This window comes from Actinia tenebrosa, unplaced genomic scaffold (assembly GCF_029948245.1).
Source record: "Actinia tenebrosa isolate PJP-AT-01 unplaced genomic scaffold, QUT_ActTen_1.0 PGA_scaffold0__85_contigs__length_37466705, whole genome shotgun sequence".
Taxonomy (NCBI): domain Eukaryota; kingdom Metazoa; phylum Cnidaria; class Anthozoa; order Actiniaria; family Actiniidae; genus Actinia; species Actinia tenebrosa.
In genome coordinates, this window is record NW_028292569.1 from 22,806,996 (window position 1) to 22,820,405 (window position 13,410).

The window sequence follows — 13,410 nt, forward strand, 5'->3', positions numbered from 1 at the left end:
TCCCCTGGGTCCACTATAGCCTCCAATTTTTAGAGACTTCTCACAGCATTCAACAAAAACGGTTTACACTCATGAGAATAAACATGGCCACTGTGTGATGAAAGCCAAGTATGGGTGCTTGTAGTTCTAAGCTTTTTGTTTGTTTGCTTGTCAATGATTACATTCAAGGTGTAAGAAGTGAAACAATCAATGCCCACAGTCTATCTCATTTGGAACAACAAGTTCATATTATGGGTCCACTGTGGACACATTCATCATTTGCATTTGAAGCTATGATTGCCCATCTGCTAACTGCTTTCAAAGGGACAAGAGGAGTTGCAGACCAGGTAGCTAAACAGCTATTATTAAAATTTAAAAAAAGTATCCAACAAGCTTAATTTAATTCATAAATTATGCAATTTTATATACAAATTTGTGTTGATTTTTTAATGTGTACTCTTCTATTTGATTAGATGGCTAACAACTATTTGGTGGAGAGACAGATCTATCCTCTTACCCACCAGCTTCAAGAATCTGATGCCGGGGAGGAAGTTAAGCATTTTTCCAAGAGCTTGTCATTGTCAAAGCCCAGGTAAATAAACATTTTGTAGCTATAGAGTAAAGAGTTTACCCTGAGAAGTACAAGCCTAATATATTAAATCACTTGGTAAACTTTTGTAACATCACTTTAAATCGCAGAAAATTTGACATGGCTGAATAAGCATAGTGTTTGAATAAAACAGCTGTACTAACATAATTTGGGCCAACCCAAATTCCACTTTTAGTACAGCTCATGGAAAGTATGCCATCTGAACTTGGTCTAAGTTGACTAGTTAAAGCAATTTTAACAATCTAATGCATGTTGTTTTCAATTTTCAACACTACAGGCTCAAATGGAGTCAACAGGAAAGGAGTGCAGTATCTTTTGCTGAGCCTACCCAACTTAAATCTATGAGTGCCGAGGAAGTTAATGCTGTCAATGCATTACTTGCTGTTTGCAACCTTTCCCCAGTACATGTAGATATAAATGAAAAATACAACTATGCAGAGAGAATAGAGATGAATGGGAACGTTTTTCATTCACGATCCTACAAAAGGGCTGGGAAGTCATGTAGTTCTATTGTTCAGCTACGTTCTTTAGACCAGTCTGAATATTTTTATGGGGAGGTACAAACTTATATAAGAGTAAAATCATTACCTATTGCAATAGTCAAGCTTTATAGTCTAGTAGTAACTTCTATTTGCTCTGTCAATATCACACCACCATCAGATCCATCAGTTTTGGCATATGCAAGTGCTAAGCTACTAGGAAGTAACCATATACCTATGTCTGGTCCTCTTGAACCAGAGCTCTTTGCTATCAAATGTACAAGTATCACATGTAAATGTATATTAGTCAAAGTGAATGAGCCTTTCATTTTTGCCTATGTTACACCAGTAACAGACTTCAATTGTAAATAATATATAATGCTCTCAACTTAAAATGTGAACTGTTTTTTTGCAAAATAGATGAAGTAATATTATTTTAAAGTGACAATGACTATATTATATTCTTGTTTGTTTACTTTCCTCAGCAGTAATTTTCACAACAGTAGTGTGGTCATGTAACATATACTCTGATAGTAAGATATTAGTCTGAGGATCATTATTAAATATTATAAGGAGTAAATAAAACTGGCTGAAGTTGCTGTCTTAGATTCTTAAAATATTTTTAAATGTCTTGCAAAGATTATGACAATTAAATTCTAGAGAAAATTCAATTAAGTTCATTTAAAGATCACAACTAATCTCGTAAAAGCTTCTTGATAAGATCATGCCATGATCTTGGCAAGAGTCTTGTAAAGATTTTGTAAGAATCTTTGGATATATTTTCAAATATCTTGCAAGATTATTACAAGATCTTAGGAAGATCTTATTAAGATCTCAAAAAGATCTTGCTTAAGATATTGTTAATAACTTGATAAGATCAATGCATGATCTTGCCAAGATCTTGATACTATCTTTGGAAGATCTTGTTAAGATCTTTTGAAGATTTTCAAATTGTCTGCAAGATCATTGCAAGATCTTGTTAAAATCTTTATGAGATCTTGACTAAGATCTTGTTAAGAAGTTGATAAGATCATGGCATGATCCTGCCAAGATCTTGATACTGTCTTTGGAAGATCTTGTTAAGATCTTTGGATATATTTTCAAATCAACTTGCAAGATCATTACAAGATCTTGGGAAGATCTGGTTAAGATCTTGATAAGATCTTTAATAAGATCTTGTTAAGGACTTGCCAGGATCTTGGCATGATCTTGTCAAGATCTTGCAGTTTTAGTATGTTAAATCTCTTTTTAAGAAATAAAAAGATCTTGAAAGGGTCTTGGCAAGATCTTATCAAAATCTTGGGTTTACACAAGATCTTACCAGATCTTGCAAGATCTGGCAAGATCTGACAAGATCTTAACAAGATGCTCAACCTGGGATAGGAATAAAATAAATTAAGGATTTATATACAAAGAAATATATGTAGCAATGTTTGATGTTGAGTGTATGACGTCACAGACTTCAAAAAATAATCGTAAAAATATCATACTTTAGTACTGAATATCGAGAAAACACTTCATACAATGATTATTGAACCTTTAAAGAGTATTCTTAGGAAGTTTCAGCTGAATCCAAGTTTGAGCGATTTTCGTCGTAGTAGCACTTTAAGTGCACATCAAATACCATTATTAAATGCATATTAAAGCTACAAAAAGTAGCATTATTTAAGTATACGAGTTAAGTAGAGATTAAGTAGCGATTAAGTATTAAAAACTTCCCAAAGTACTACGGCATTTACGATTACGGGCAATTTTCTTGCCATAATGTCTAGTTACTGATTAAATGGTTTCATACAAGAAGTTAAAGAGGACTGAATTTGCTTTTTGGGAAAAAAACACGCATTTTTCACGCACGATTAACTGAAGTTTCCTAGCACTCGATCGTTTATAACGTATCAGTCAATCAACTAAAACTATTCGTTTTGCAGATCATTTGGACAAAAAAATATTGAAAATTAAAGACATTCTTAACCTTGCTGAACGATTTCGAATAAGGTTAAAAGCAAGAAGATGAACTATTCGTTTTTCAGATCATTTGGACAAAAAAATATTGAAAAAAAAATACATTCTTTACCTTGAATGACGATTTCGAATAAGGTTAAAAGCAAGAAGATGAAAAGGTACTGAAGTCTCAACGCCATCGCCTTAACCTGCGAGCAGAGTCTTCTTTTAACTCCTCTACGGGCGAGAGAAGAAAAGGAGACTATGCAGAAATAAAGTAGGTGTTCCAACTAGACTATTCCACAGTTTCTTCGTTTCAATATTTTCACAATTGTACCGTGGTAGTCTTGTCCTATATGGCAGACATGACCTCTGACGTCACGCTGTACATGGGGCCAATCATATCATATGATTTATTGAGGCTACACACGGTTAAGACTGGGAACCAAAAGTTCGTGGCAGTCGTGTCTTTGAGGAATTATACGAAGGAGGGTATACTGAGGATTTTTGGAACTGCCATAATAATGCAAGTAGAGGTTGTATCTGGTTTTACTTTAACTATGAGTTGGTTTGACTTATACGTACCACTTTAGAATTAATTGGCACTGAGCTAGAGTTGAGGTAACGTACGGCAAGCTAAGTTATATCTACTTCTCTCATGTTAGATTCATGTTCACAATTACTATATTTAATATTAAAAACTGTGTAAACCATACTATCGAACCGATATCATATTTTATAGGCACTGACTGTTTGGGAACTTAAAGTTACTTCACTGCGCTGTCGAATTCGCCCGCCATTTTGGATTCCTGTTGGATCAGATTTGATTTATGTTATGTTCAAAAGTTAAACCATTCTTATGTACTGTGAATAAAAATGATATTTACAGTCAAAATGGATCACTACTATACCTGCAGCTTTGGACCCTCCCCCCTCCCCTATCACTTTGGTGGTGAATTTTTAATTTCTGTATGAATTATCGAAAAGGTTAATTTATTCATAATTTTTTTTTGGCGCGCAAAAAGAATAGTTTTCTTTTTTCGTTTTATCGCTCTTGAAAAAAATATAGGTTTGATGTTTTTTCCCTCCCTTTACCAAGACACTGCAGAATAAAAGAGACAATGAAATATTTTGAAAGAGTTTTATTTAGAAGACGTTTTCATTTCTTAGGGCTATAATACAAGTTACGTTTATCAGTGCACAGGTTTAATTTGAGATTGCTTTATTTGATTTTTTTTTTTAAGAAAAAAAAAGTAGGAGGGAACGAGACTAGAGTTTCTTAGTCAAAGTTTTAAAAGTTTGTATAGTCTTTGCATTCTTGGATGAACTGCAATTTGCAAGACGGTGATGTTTTTTTCGGTACACTTCTTGTGGAGCAAGAGCATCTAGCTTTTGAAATTTGATGTGGATCTTGTTTTCACTGAAACGCAAGTTGACAAGAAGAGTGATTAGATCAATTGTTAAGATCCATGATGGAAAATTAGATATGCTTACCTTTTTTTTTGTTGTTGTTGAAGACGATTTCGGACGCCATATGAATGGCGTCGAGAAGCTTTGGGTCCATCATAGACCCCATAACGAGACTTACCACGGCTATTTCACTACTACAAAAGAAAAAGAAAAAGAAAAAAAGATTATGTTACTTTTGAGTTTTTCTATCTACTGGTAAGCAAAAGAAAAAAAGTGACAATAACTTACAGACATATTGGACATTTGTCCATGTCGAATGCTCTGTGAGCACATGCATGGCAAAGCATGTGCCCACAGGGCCCTAAGGATATTTTTATATCCTTGCCACAAAGTGGTGTAGCACACGCTGTGGAAAACAATAAGGGAATACATGTGAGTTGAAGTAGGTGACAAGTGAGGGAAAAAAAAAAGAGTTTTGACGATAAGAGAGATGATACTTTGAGATCACTTACACGATGGACGTGTGCTCGAAGACATCTTTTTGCAACTGTCCGAGAGGGTACACTTAACGTGGTATCTTATAATGGGATTCTTTTAACCAAATATCCCTCCCACCCACCACAATGTGTAAGTGACATCAGTTTGGACACTTTTTTAATTTCCTTTCCTTCAAGTTTACATTTCTAAGTTACCATGACTCTAATAGTTTTTGTATCACGATTCACATTTTTTCTCACGAATTCGAAGCATGAAGAAAACGAAATTAATCTGAAACATGTGAGGAAACCTAAGAAATGTTGTGCGTACAAGGTGTTTTTTCACATTCACCCTTTCCATATGAAATATCCTTCAGCTTTTGTTTTTCATTACGCAAACTCGGTCTCTCACACACACACACAAACCTATCACTAAGTGACACTTTTTTCCAATTTCTTCGTACTGAGGTTTACATTTCTAAGTTACGATGACGCCAATAGTTTTTGTTTTAAGAAAACCCATACGCCTTACCCTTATCTTCTTTTTACAATGAAATTAGAAGAAAGAAAAAAAGTGTGAAAATCTAAAAAACCGGCATTACATGTGTAATAGGCCTTTTTTTTTTTTGCGCATTCCATTCCATTTTCTAATTACGTGCCTTTACAGAGTAAGAGACGTACATAGTTTACTTTTTGAGTTGCTATATACACAAATATAGTTTTTTGTGTTTTGTTTTTGTTTTCGTATCCAACACAACGTCAGTTATACACTTAATATTGTATGCGCAATTCTGTTCATTACAATTTCTAGGTAAAAACAAGCGCACAATTCTATTGAAAAGAATAGTAAGAAGTACGATTTTCCTCACCCCTCATCCTTCATTACACCCTACTACCCATATCCTTAGGTAATTACCCTTTTTTCCGTTGCATTCTTATAGGTACAGCTGTTTTGCTCTTTTGTGTGTTGTGCGTCATTGCGTGGGTATGTTGACTCTAGTGTGCTTGGTTTTTTTTCTTCCGATACTCACATATCTAAGTAACGTTTTTTATTCCCTAAGGTTTGGGTTTTTTTCTTCATCTATGTAAGCACATTCTTGATTCCCTGAGAGACTGTATGAAAAGTACCAACATGTTTTGAGCACTTTTTTTTTTTGTTCGTATCACAGTGAATTTTCCAACAGCTAGAGTGACATTTTTTTTATTAATCCAATCAATGTGTTTGATTTTTTTTTACAATAGGATCAACATTCTTTCGTTGGTTTGTTAACAACAGCGATTCAATACTTCAATTCACCCCCACCCCCCCCCCCCCCCCCCCCCCCCCCCCCCCCCCCACACACACACACACACCATCCTTCCACATGGTTTCAGGATCATGTTACATTTACCGCACCCATCAAGAACACGTGACTTCAATCTTATAAGTACGCGTACTCACTTTCATTGCCCTCACTCCAACGATTTTCACTCCATCTAGTGTTCACGAATTTTAAAGCTTCTATCTTTACTTATTCATCAACATGGTGTCTTTGGAAAAATACAAATGTTTTTGCCCTGAGTCCTCTGGCTTGGAATTGTTTACAAGCAGGAAAGGAGAGCAATATATAAAATGTAAAAAAGCTGGTTGTGGCTTTTTCACACCTGCACGAGACATGAACGACTACCTCACAAACATAGAAGGAAAGCTACTCGATGAATACAAAATATTACAGATAGTAATATGCGATCATCTCATGCCTGCTACCCTTTGGATCTCGAAGAGTCAAAAGAATCCAGGGAAGCCGTTTTTCAAGTGTGGAGAAAGGGAGAACTGTAGCTTTTTCCAATGGGGCGATCAATCTCCAAGTTTTGCTACATTGCAAAACCTAGAGAAGAGGAAGGCGAAGTGGTCCGTTGCTACTGCAGATAAGGCCACCATGACTGATGATGATGTTGAAGTACTTGAGCCACCAAGACCTAAGAAAACCAAAGTCAGTTTGAATAAGGAATATGTGAAGAAGAAGAAAATGAATCACGACAACGAACCATCACAAAAAATGAACAAATGAAGTGCATCTCTAAACTTTCTTATTGATAAGTTTGTAAATTGCATGATTTGCTTACGACTTTGATTTTTTTCAATAAAAATTTTGTAAGTTCAAACATGTTCTGTATGTATTTTTATTATGAGGATGATAGATCGAGAAAGATTTGAGCCAATAGATAATACGTTTGAGACGTGGGTAAAGAATGAAATGTGGGAGGGGGATAATGACTCATGAATAATAAGAAAGTGATTGATGTTTCGCACTTGCTAACACATGACTCGAGTGCTTTCGAACCAAGTATAGATTTGTGGCTACGCCTTGCTACTACTCACATACGACTAAGATGGGGAAGACTAAACACATTAATAAGAAACGTCCCATCGATCCTATCACATTAAGAAAAACACAGAAAAAGACTGCAAAATTGTTGAAAAGAACAAATCGAGAGTTAAAAAGGACGAATCTTGATCTCCAGAAGGTCATCCGTCTCCAAAAGAAGACAGCAAAACTGTTAAGCTACGTCGCTGATGGAATCGGTTCCGCAGAACGTTTCCATCCCTCACGCTCCTCTGATGAACACGAAGAAAGGCAAACGTATCAAGACTTGCATAATGCTTCATCTCCCGAAGTCACTGCCCAAGAAAATAATCAAACGAATAATCTGTCTTACGAACTAAAACTAGTTTCGGAAAAACATGTTCAGAAATATGGGGCCCATGCATGTGCATATACTTCTAAGGTTAGTCATGTAAATAGGTCAGATAACCTTTTGAAAGATTGTATAAATGCGTTAGACAATTTGTTCGAGAAAGCTATTTCTGAAGTTAAAGAAAAATGTAAGCTTGACAATCCAACTAGAGATCGCATGCGTGTCATGGTTACTTCATCAGAGTTGAAGAAACCTCTAAGCAGTCGTCTTGTTAGTGTTAAAGAACAATCCCCTTCTTTGATACTGTCAGAAATTGCTAAAGTGTTGCAGTCGGACGAGGGGTTAAGATTGGATGAAAGTTTTACGATTGACATTGTTGCTCTTAAATCACCTACGGGCCGGGGTAAGTCGTACAAGGTACTTAACTATCGGAAACACACAAAACTGAAAAAAAGCATAATAACGATTCGTAACAAAGATCATCTTTGTGCAGCTCGTGCCATAGTAACTGGTAAAGCGATGGCTCTTAACGATCACAGAGCTCGTCGAATTAAACAGGCGCGACCAATTCAGAGGAGGTTAGCTTTAGAACTACACGAAGAAGCAGGGGTGCCAGTAGGGCCATGTGGGCTTGAAGAAATACAAAAGTTCCAACAAGTCTTACCCAACTTTCAAATAAAGGTCATCAGTTTTCCTTCGAATAATTCTATCATTTTTGAGGGAAAAGAGAGCGACAACCAAATCATATTGTATTTTAACGAGGGTCATTTCGATCTTATTAATCCGAAGAAACTGCCGGCTTTTTTTGGTAAGCGTTTTCATTGCAATACTTGTAATAAATACTACAACGATGCAAAGCGACATCCTTGTAACGATGTGTGCCGAGTTTGCGAACATAGAACCTGCGTTAGGTCTTTGGCTTCCGTAGAATGTAAGGATTGCAATAAGTTTTGTCGTTCTCAAGGCTGTTTTGATGCACACAAAAAAGACCGCACAAAGAACGGAAAGAAATTCAGGTCAAAGTGTGAGAAAAGTTTTCGTTGCAAACAATGTAACAGCACGGTTGCTTCTGAACGAAAATTCCAACATCGTTGTGGGGAATACCGTTGTCCTATTTGTAAAGACATGGTTTTACTGGATCACAAATGTTTTATGCAGACACAAGACCCAAAACAACCGTCTGAGAGACTCTTATTTTTTGATTTCGAAACAGATCAGTCGAGTAATGAGCACGTTGTCAACTTTGCAGTTTCTCAAAATTTCCAAGGCGAAACTTTCGTTTTTGAAGGGTATGATGCACTGGACGAATTTTGTAATTTTCTTTTCGAGGAAAATCACAAAGATTACACAGCTATAGCTCATAATGCAAAGTCGTTTGATAGCATCTTTGTACTACGATGGTTATTACGGAATCGACCTACTGCTGATTTAAGCATAATTCGTAACGGACAAAAGATCATGCAACTCCTTGTTCGTGATTACAACATCAGGATTATAGATTCCATCAATTGGTTCGGCATGGGGTTAGATAAGCTAGCTAAGACCTTTGGGCTGAACACGAGTGAATTTTCCAAAGGTACTTTTCCTCATCTTTTCAATAGAGCTGAGAATTTTGAGTATGTAGGACCAATCCCTGATTTAAAATATTATGCGCCGGATAGCTTACTCCCTGAGAAGCGAGAGAGACTTATTGATTGGCATAATTCGATGCGTGAAAGTGGTTACGTCTTCGATTTCAAACGAGAAATCTTGAAGTACTGCGAACAAGATGTCAATATTCTTAGAGAAAGCTGCCTTCGTTTTCGTTCGATTTTCCTTGAGGAAACTGAAACGGATCCTTTTCAATATGTCACCATTGCCGCTACCGTCATGGGTATTTACAGGCATAAGTTCTTAAAACCAAATACGATTGCGATAGTACCAAAACATCTCTATCGAGGAATCAATAAGTTGTATTCCAAAGATTCGATTCAATGGCTAGAATTCGTAGCATATATTACCAAAACTGAAATCGAGCATGCAAAAAACTCAGGCGAACATGTTATTCATGATGACGAACATGGGAAAAAATACTTTGTTGACGGATATGATCCCATTAATAAGATCGTATACGAATATTATGGGTGTGTTTTCCATTCGCACAACAAATGTTGTGATCCTACTTCTCCCAATCCTTTTCGATCTAATGTGAACAATCTAGATATCTATGAACAAACTTTGAAAAGAGAACAGCGTCTCCGTCAATTAGGGTATGAAGTTCGCTTTATTTGGGAGTGTGACTTTAAGACACTAACAAGTCAATCCCATGCCTTTCGACATTTCATAAGCACACACGAGCTCGTAGGTAACCTTTATCCTAAAGACTCGTTTTTCGGTGGTCGTACTAATGGATTTAAATTATTTTATTCGTGTACTTCGGGTGAAAAAATTCGATATGCTGATGTAACCTCACTGTATCCATTTGTGCAAAAGACAAAAAAATATCCGGTGAGTCACCCTGTCATTCTTACCAAAGACTTTGAAAACATCGAATCCTACTTTGGTCTTGTCAAGTGTAAGGTTCTAGCTCCCGAAGGATTGTATTTTCCGGTATTGCCAGTTAGGATAGATGGAAAGCTATATTTTCCCTTGTGTAAGGAATGTGCCATTGCTCATTTAAATGAGTGCTCACATTCCAGAGAAGAAAGGAGTTTTTGGGGAACTTGGACTACTCCCGAGATAAACAAAGCTATTGAGAAAGGATATCAAATTCTAGAGATAAAGGAGATTTGGCATTTTCCTGAAACCTCTTCTGATTTGTTCACTGACTATGTGAATACGTTTTTACGGTCTAAACAAGAAAGCTCAAATTATCCTTCTTGGGTGGTCACGCAAGATGATAGAGCGCGCTATATACAAAGTTACTTCGAGCACGAAGGTGTACGATTACGACCTGAAAAAATTCAGACTAACCCTGGTTTAAGAGCGATTTCAAAACTATGCCTTAATTCTCTTTGGGGGAGGTTTGGGATGAACACAGATCGCATAGAATCGGAGTTGATACACGATGCAAAGAGGTTTTACGATATCCTGAATGGTGATGATCATGACGTGCATGATATGCATGCATCTAATAAGTGAAGAAGAAGAAAGGAGCATAAAGCAATAATGATGTTTAAGACTTTAAATGCACTTGCACCAAAATCTGTAAGGGAACTCTTTTATTTTCAAGAAAATACCTACGATTTTCGTGGTAGAGAGAAGTGCTTAAAGTTACCGAAACCCAGCACTGAGTTTTTAAAAAGAGCTCTCTCTTATGACGGTGCAAAAGTGTGGAACTCGTTACCCCAAAGTGTCAGACTGTCCAATAATTTAAAATCTTTTAAGAGGAATCTTTCGTCTGTTGGTCCTTAACACTTTAATTACTATAATATTTTTGGGGGGTAGATGAGAATTTATTTCATAAATCTGTCTATATATTCTTAACGTTATTATTAATTTTTTATATATATTACCTATGAACTCGGTTTTCATGAAAACCAATTTGTACATTGATGAAATTTCCCGAGATTAAATAAAAGACATATCTCTCTCTCTCTCTCTCTATACGCCTGCCCTCAAAAGGACCGCGACAAGAAACATACGTACATAAACACACGTGCCGCTGTAGCACCTTTGAGGACAAGGTGCTGACTATAGAAAATAACAATAGCATATGTGCACATGCACGTACATTTCGGATCAAACCCCTTCGAAAATAGAAGTACATACAAGTTACATTATCATATATGATAAGAAAGGTAATATATATATATATCTAAGTATGCAAATGAATTCTAAAAACCTAAACTATAAGCATCATAATTCAAAAATTCTAATTATTGTAATCATAATTATCGTTGGTAAAATTTAATTATAAAGAAATTCCTTTAAAAGCTTTTTTCGCATTGCATTCTTAAAAGTATGCACACTTTCACAAAGTTTAAGCCTATCGCTTAAATCGTTCCAAAGCTTAACACCTTGATAATAAAAGGAACGTTGACCTGTGGTTGTCTTAAGGAGCGGAATATTTAACATCTGAGAACTCCTAGTTTGACGGCTAGAGATGCTAGATCTTTTGACAAACTTGTCAGCTAAGTAACCTGGGGCCATTCCGTTCATACACTTAAAAACTAAGGTAGCTTTCCTAAGATATAGTTGCTTTCTAACTGGCAACCATCTAAGTTCTTTTAGCATAGGTGAGATGTGGTCGTACTTTTTGGCCCCTGAAACAATCCTACAAGCGAAATTTTGCACTGCTTGAATCTTATTGAGGTTAGATTCTGTCGTATTACTCCAAACTGACGAGCAATAAAAAAGTTTACTAAAGACTAGAGCATTAATTAAGATGATCAGTGTTTGTCTATCAAAACAATGTTTCACTCTATTAATTTGTCCCAAGCGTGCCATACAAGATGACGCTGTATGTGTTATATGTTCGTTAAATGTCAAGTTGCTGTCCAGAAATACCCCAAGGTCTTTTGCTGCATGAGATGGAGTTAGCGGCTTTGCCATGAGAGACACTTGGAAATTGTCTACTTTTGCAAGCATCTGGCGGCTCCCAAATAAGAGTAATTTAGTTTTATTAGGGTTCAGCAAGAGTTGGTTTTCTAGGCACCAATCTTGGATTCTCTGTAAATCACCGATGATCTTCGTCGAGGCGTCAGATTGATCTTTTGGACAAAAGGAGATCATTAACTTAGTATCATCTACGTAGTTCTGTGTAAGACAGTCTTGTGGTATTGAAGGTAGATCGTTGATAAAGATGTTAAATAATAGGCCACCGAGAATACTTCCTTGAGGCACTCCGTATTCTACTCGTAATGGTTTGGAAAGAGACGTGTTGATTCGTACAGCTTGGTAGCGATTCGACAAATAACTGAGCATCCAATTTATTACAGTAGGTGAGGCTCCGACATGTTGTAATTTTAGTAGTAATCTCTGGTGGTTTATTGAATCGAAAGCCTTGCTCATGTCTAACAGGACGACTGCAGTCAGTTTTTTGTTATCAATAGACTGAAGGATGTTATCTGTAGTGTATAATACAGAGGTCTCGGTTGAATGATATTCTCTGCATCCACTTTGACTGCAAGACATCCTATTATTTGTTTGTATGTATGCTGTAAGCTGGTCATAGGCAACTCTTTCACAGATCTTGGACAGTACAGGTAATAATGAAATGGGCCTATTATTCACAGGCAATTCATGATCACCCTCTTTATGAATGGGAAGTACTTCGGCGATTTTCCATTTGTTCGGGAAAACACTTGTCTCGAAGGAGGAATTTATTAGGGCTGTAACAACTGGCAGAATAGCTGGTAGGCTGTCCTTGATAACCCGTATAGGTATCTTATCATATCCAGGAGCTTTATTGGTTGTCATACCCTTGATAATGGATTCTACATCTTTTTCTTTAACGGCGCCAAAGGTGAACTGTTCCTCCATGGTATACGTTTGGGGGTGAAAGTTAGCACTAGACTGATCATAGTTAAGTTTAACGGCCAAGTCGTTAATCTTCTTAACAGTGTTCTTTCCGACGTTGATGAAATACTCGTTAAACTCTTCGGCTATTTTTTGATCGTCTTTACTGTAGGTTTTAGCATTTCTTGATCTTTTGGGTAAACAGCTACGGATGGTTTTCCATAGAGAATTTGAATTGTTCTTATTATTGGATATTTGCTCCGCTACATACCTCCTTTCTTCCATTCTTATTTCTCTCTTAACTTCTCGGTTAAAGTTCTTGAAAGCATTCCAGGCAAGTGGATCTTTAGTCCGTCGTGCAACCTTTTGGTACAAATCACGAGTTTTCATTAGTTCA

At 36.5% G+C, this 13,410-nt stretch overlaps 2 protein-coding genes and 1 long non-coding RNA gene across 3 annotated transcripts; 2 read left to right on the top strand and 1 right to left on the bottom strand.

Annotated features, from left to right (window-relative positions):
- The first annotated feature begins 30 nt into the window (after positions 1 to 30).
- LOC148913878 (uncharacterized) lies at positions 31 to 1,653 on the top strand. The gene is made up of 3 exons (XM_089036156.1): positions 31 to 326; positions 453 to 571; positions 867 to 1,653. The coding sequence occupies exons 1-3, from the start codon at positions 111 to 113 to the stop codon at positions 1,438 to 1,440; spliced, it is 909 nt and encodes a 302-aa protein (XP_088892282.1). The 5' UTR covers positions 31 to 110; the 3' UTR covers positions 1,441 to 1,653.
- A 2,519-nt stretch (positions 1,654 to 4,172) lies between these two features.
- Positions 4,173 to 6,478, bottom strand: LOC116291431 (uncharacterized). Its single transcript, XR_016121015.1, has 4 exons — positions 6,337 to 6,478; positions 4,708 to 4,825; positions 4,504 to 4,613; positions 4,173 to 4,429 (listed from the first exon to the last, which is right to left on the bottom strand). It is a non-coding gene; the product is annotated as an uncharacterized LOC116291431 (long non-coding RNA).
- Positions 6,479 to 7,268: 790 nt separating this feature from the next.
- LOC148913879 (uncharacterized) lies at positions 7,269 to 10,694 on the top strand. The gene has a single exon (XM_089024416.1). The coding sequence runs from the start codon at positions 7,269 to 7,271 to the stop codon at positions 10,692 to 10,694; it is 3,426 nt and encodes a 1,141-aa protein (XP_088880542.1).
- The last annotated feature ends 2,716 nt before the right edge of the window (positions 10,695 to 13,410 follow it).

What these genes read in the sequence shown, in the direction of transcription:
- LOC148913878 (XM_089036156.1), top strand. Translation starts at nt 111, where the DNA reads ATGGGTGCTTGTAGTTCTAAGCTTTTTGTTTGTTTGCTTGTCAATGAT. An exon ending in CAAGAGGAGTTGCAGACCAG is followed by an intron (nt 327 to 452) that starts GTAGCTAAACAG and finishes CTATTTGATTAG; the next exon opens with ATGGCTAACAACTATTTGGT. An exon ending in TTGTCATTGTCAAAGCCCAG is followed by an intron (nt 572 to 866) that starts GTAAATAAACAT and finishes TCAACACTACAG; the next exon opens with GCTCAAATGGAGTCAACAGG.
- LOC148913879 (XM_089024416.1), top strand. Translation starts at nt 7,269, where the DNA reads ATGGGGAAGACTAAACACATTAATAAGAAACGTCCCATCGATCCTATC.